This window comes from Camelina sativa, unplaced genomic scaffold (assembly GCF_000633955.1).
Source record: "Camelina sativa cultivar DH55 unplaced genomic scaffold, Cs unpScaffold00607, whole genome shotgun sequence".
NCBI classification, from domain to species: Eukaryota; Viridiplantae; Streptophyta; class Magnoliopsida; order Brassicales; family Brassicaceae; genus Camelina; species Camelina sativa.
Window position 1 is genome coordinate 40,397 of NW_010921755.1, and position 4,770 is coordinate 45,166.

The following is a 4,770-nucleotide window of genomic DNA, read 5'->3' on the forward strand; positions in this document are numbered from 1 at the left end:
TAAATTCTCACGAAATCATGGAAAATCAGATCAATTAATTAAGCAAGTAGGATTCAATAATTAAGCAGCGTTCTTGAACTCTAAACAAAATTGTAAAATAAATCAGTTCTCACTGCAAATATTATCTAAATATTTAAAACCAGAAAAATCTAAATCTCTTTGCAAAATTCTAGGTTAAAAATCAGCAATAAAATCAAGTTTAGATAAGTTCTCAAAATTACTAAATCAAATCTCTTTGCAAGAAGTAATTTTGCTCACCAAAGGTTTCTGTCAGGAAAATCAATTATATTCTCATATGAATCAATAATCCTAAGATCTAAATCCAGATGACTTATCAAAGATCTAGCATTAAAAACAACTTATGGTGAAGAACAAGAAAGATAATGAATCCTAAATAAACAGATCTAACAATCCATGAAATTCCTAATGAGAAACCCTAAACCTAACAAGCAGATCTACTCATACATAATTGTAAGAACACAAATCATGAATAAAATAGATAGCATTAAGAGATTAAAGGGAGAAGAAAAAGGAGTCTTGATTCTTCTCTCCAAAAGCTCTCTAAAAATCTCTCAGGGTTTGGCTCTCAAAAGTTGCAGGGAAAAATAAAGCTTAGGTCTAAACAATGACCATAAAAATCCTATATATATTCATAAACACGTCCAGGGACTAATGATGCAAAAATGGAAAATTTTGGGGCAGCTTTGTAAATCTTCAAAACTTGTGGGAAAATTTCCAATTTCTTCTTTGGCTCTGCATTCTGAATTCGTCTCTCAACTTCGTAGCTCAGCCTTAATGCTTGACTAAGCTCCAAATCTTCCTATTTAGCTCCATTATGCTCTCATCCATGCTAAATTCTGTAAAGACTCAAAGGACTCTAAAAATACCAAAAAGACTCTACAAATAAGACTTATATCATGGCTAAAAACACCTAAAAACTATGATATATCATACAGGTCAGCGATTTCTGACGTGGCAATGATATTTTTGTAATTACGTTTTTTTCAATAACATAAAACAAGGGCACGCTGGGTATTTTGAAAATATTCGAAATATTCTATTAATAAATTTTTTTTTTAGATTATGGTAATAAACAATATATAACATCTAAGTAAATCTCCCTATTTTTTACTATTTAATGAAGAAAAAAAAAATAGAGATGGATTGGAGATGCTGTTAATGTAGAGATTCTTTTGATCGATTACTTACATATGCGGAGTTAAAATTCTCTGATCAAGAGAGCTAGGAAAGACAAAGAAGAACGCAAAAATAAAAACAGGTTGCATACACACAAAAGAAACGATCATTCACGATTGTGCAGTTCAAAAGAAGAGTGTTTAAAGCTATACAATAAAATACTATCAAACACTATTGTATTCCAATAACGGACATTAGAAAGGAAAGCCCCTCAGTAACTTTTGCAATGTCTTGATTCTCCAACGTCGATGTGGGCATTTCCACACCCGTGAACATGTAAAGCGCCTTCAATTCTTCTAAATATGTCGTCCTCCTCGCAGCACTATAGCCAACTACCTTCCTTAATGCCTCGATCTTCGTCCATATTTGTTCCTCGCTATACAACGCTTTCACCTTCACCCAAAAATCTTAATTTAGGTAGCCAAACAAGAAATACCCCTTTAAAAGAAATCGGAAACTTCAATGCATGATGACAATTATAAATGTTGGTAAAGAAAATCAGTAAGAACAAGTCAATCTCACTGTACCATAGAACATACTGCACAGATACTGTTACAATAAGAGTTATTTAAAGATATCGGGTAATGTATCCACAAGCTTCTTGAATAAGTTCTTATGTACACTGCACTTAGGTTTGATCCTTAAGCAAATTTCGTGACTTTGACACAGTTCTTTGAGATACTCATTTGAATTAGAGGCAAGTTGAAATGAAAAACATCTGAATTCATCACTAGAGATATAGGTATGTGATCGTTCAAGAAGCTAAGCTATTACACGGACGCTAAGGACTTTCAATAAAACATTATTCAAAATAGAATAGACATACCCTAAACAGCCTCTAAAGAACTGACGCTTGTCTAAGACATGCCCTACCAAAACACCCTCTTTAAGTGACTGAATAATGAAAAAGTTGTCCTTTCTATTCTTATAATACATAGATATGCAAACAAATTACTTTAAGTTTGACATCACCGGTCTCACGTGCCACTCTCACATCTTTCGCCCACGGCTGACTCGTTAGTCAAGACATTAGAGTGGCTAGGAAATATCAGATTTTCATTAACCACTAAACCAAAAATACGTACCCTAGCTATGTTGTTCTCCTTTCAAGACCTCATTAATACTGATGGCATTTCGTCTAAGCTCTCTACCTTATAGGAGTCGTGATCCTACCATCAACCCTAGCCTTTGACTGTGCATTTTACCCACTTATATATAGTGTTGTTACACACTCTTAACAACTACTGGCCTCAACAACATATAATAATATCAAATCATCCCTCAAAAAGACCATCTAAAAGGAGCGATTTAAACAACCGCATATTTAGTTCACTTGAGATCATAACGTCATCAAATCAAACAAGAAGCTTCGTAATTAGAGAGGATTGACCCATAATATATATATACTAACCACAGTTGAAGAATTTTCCATATCCTTCCCTCTAGATGCTTTAGTTGTAGTGGACTTAAGTTCCCCTGAAAAATAAATAATTAAATTAGAGATTGAAAGATTCATAAAGCTAGTTTCAAGCAATTCAACATTATTAAAACCTTAAAGCTGCCATTTATATATAATCACCTTCATGTCTAGTCATAGAAACTTGTTTCGTTCCTAAAAGATCTTCAAGTCGTGCTCTAACATTCTCTGACTTGGCCTCTCCAGGAACTATCGACTGATCTTTGTCCCGATCATCTTCAAAACTTTTTCTAGGGAGTCCTTTATTAAGTGATTGATTAGTTGTACCCTCATCTCTAATACTCTCTAACCAGCTCCTTAAATCTTTTGTCATATCCTCATCTTCCCTATAAGCTATTGCAATAGTCCTCTCTTCCTCAATCTGAACAAGAATCGGCTCACTTATAGCCACTCGTGCTATGCCTTCATCACCGTGACCGATCTTGTTAGAGAGTAGCATCACTTTGTGATCACATCTTCCACCAAAAGCCGTAGAAGGAAGCAGTTTTCTCATCAACTTTTCAATACAAACATAGCTTGCCAAGAAGAAAAAATAAGGAAGGGACGAGATCAACGCGATTGTGGAGGCAACAACGAGTGGCGGAACTAGAAATGGTGAAGAAAACAGAACAAAACATGCTGCAAGAACCTTCTTACACACACTGACCCCTTTCCTCCAAATCCAACCCATCTTCCCATCCACTCTCGTGCCATCTTCCATCCGACCACACTGATTAAATTAGCAACATACACTACATTGCAAATAATTATATTAATTTTTAAGAACAAACATGTTTCTATAAGAAACTAAACCAGTGAGGATTGACTAATCAAAACATTATTGAATTAAGAATTTTTTTATATCTAGGTCGAAACAAAAAATTAAAGTAACGAGCATGCAATTTATGTATCAGTTTCCAGAAAATGTAGAGTCAAACCTGATTCGGCGATTAAAATGAGGATGACCAAAGGTTTGGCATCGGAAGAGAAGAATTAAAAATGTAGGAAAAAAACCACTCAGAACGAGAGAAACTGAGAGACACGTGCTATAATTTGGACAGCGCAACAGAAGACTTCATGGCAAAATGTGGTTTTTGTGATCTTTAACGTACGTGTTTGTTCCTCTCTCTATCCACTTGTTTTGACTTTCTCAGTCAGGACGCATTAAAAGTGGTCGGTTCTGCAACTTTGAGTAAATGCACATCGAAGATAAGAACATGCTATCATTAAGTACAATTTATAAAATTTTAAGAAAGACCAAAAAAAGGAGAAAAAACAAAAGAGACTCTCACAGTCTCAACATTGCATTGCATCTATCGAAAAAACCCTAAAAGAACGGTTGTAAGTTGTAACACCTTTCGGTCCGAGGTGGGCTGCCTATCATTTGAGTTTATTGGGGCCTAAACTTAAACCTAGTTTATAGAACGATTCAGGCATTCAGCAACAAACCAACTTTATAATACATAGACCTAACTAATAAAAGGAAAACCCAACTTTAAATTAATTTTACTTTTTATTCTAATAGAGAGAAAAGTATTTTTTTTTTAGTATATGGATATAACATCATATATGGATGGGGGAAACATATATTGTATAAATATATTGTAAGACTATTTTATATTATTAATCTTAGATAACTGACTTATTATATTTACTAGGTGCTTCCCCACGCAACGCGTGGGTTGTGGTGTAGTTGACACTTTCTTGTTTTTTTGGTCTTTTTCGTTTTTTTTTTTTTTTTTTTTNTTTTGTATTATTTCGTTTTAATTAGGCATATACAGGCTTTGCCGTCATTTTTATTTATACACTATATTATACCATTTCGTTTAAATGTGTATAATTGTGGCGTTTATTTTTTATGAATTATGAAGATGTTGTTTCTTGCTTTTGAGGATCCAATCTTATCATTGACTGATATTGTTTCCAATACATTTATTGTATTATAGATTTTCTAATTAACTGCTTATGTAAACCCTTCAAACGTTGATGTTGCAATAATAAGTTATTTTTTAAAAATATCTTCCGTGTAAGTGATTATGTTTGTATGTCCATGTTTTGGTCTAATATCAATAAGATCGTTTCTGTTTTTCTTTAGTTGGCTTTGAAACCAATATTGA

At 33.6% G+C, this 4,770-nt stretch overlaps 1 protein-coding gene across 3 annotated transcripts; it reads right to left on the reverse strand.

The window, feature by feature from the left end:
• Positions 1–1,260: 1,260 nt before the first annotated feature.
• Positions 1,261–3,692, reverse strand: LOC104773659. 3 transcript variants are annotated; one of them, XM_010498305.2, is made up of 4 exons: positions 3,592–3,692; positions 2,777–3,405; positions 2,609–2,673; positions 1,261–1,590 (listed from the first exon to the last, which is right to left on the reverse strand). In XM_010498305.2, the coding sequence occupies exons 2-4, from the start codon at positions 3,372–3,374 to the stop codon at positions 1,369–1,371; spliced, it is 885 nt and encodes a 294-aa protein (XP_010496607.1). In that variant the 5' UTR covers positions 3,375–3,405; positions 3,592–3,692; the 3' UTR covers positions 1,261–1,368. The 3 variants fall into 3 exon arrangements, with proteins under 3 accessions (XP_010496607.1, XP_010496608.1, XP_010496609.1); XM_010498306.2 differs by having other exon boundaries at positions 2,777–3,383; positions 3,592–3,653; XM_010498307.2 differs by having other exon boundaries at positions 2,777–3,367; positions 3,592–3,648.
• Between the last annotated feature and the right edge of the window lie 1,078 nt (positions 3,693–4,770).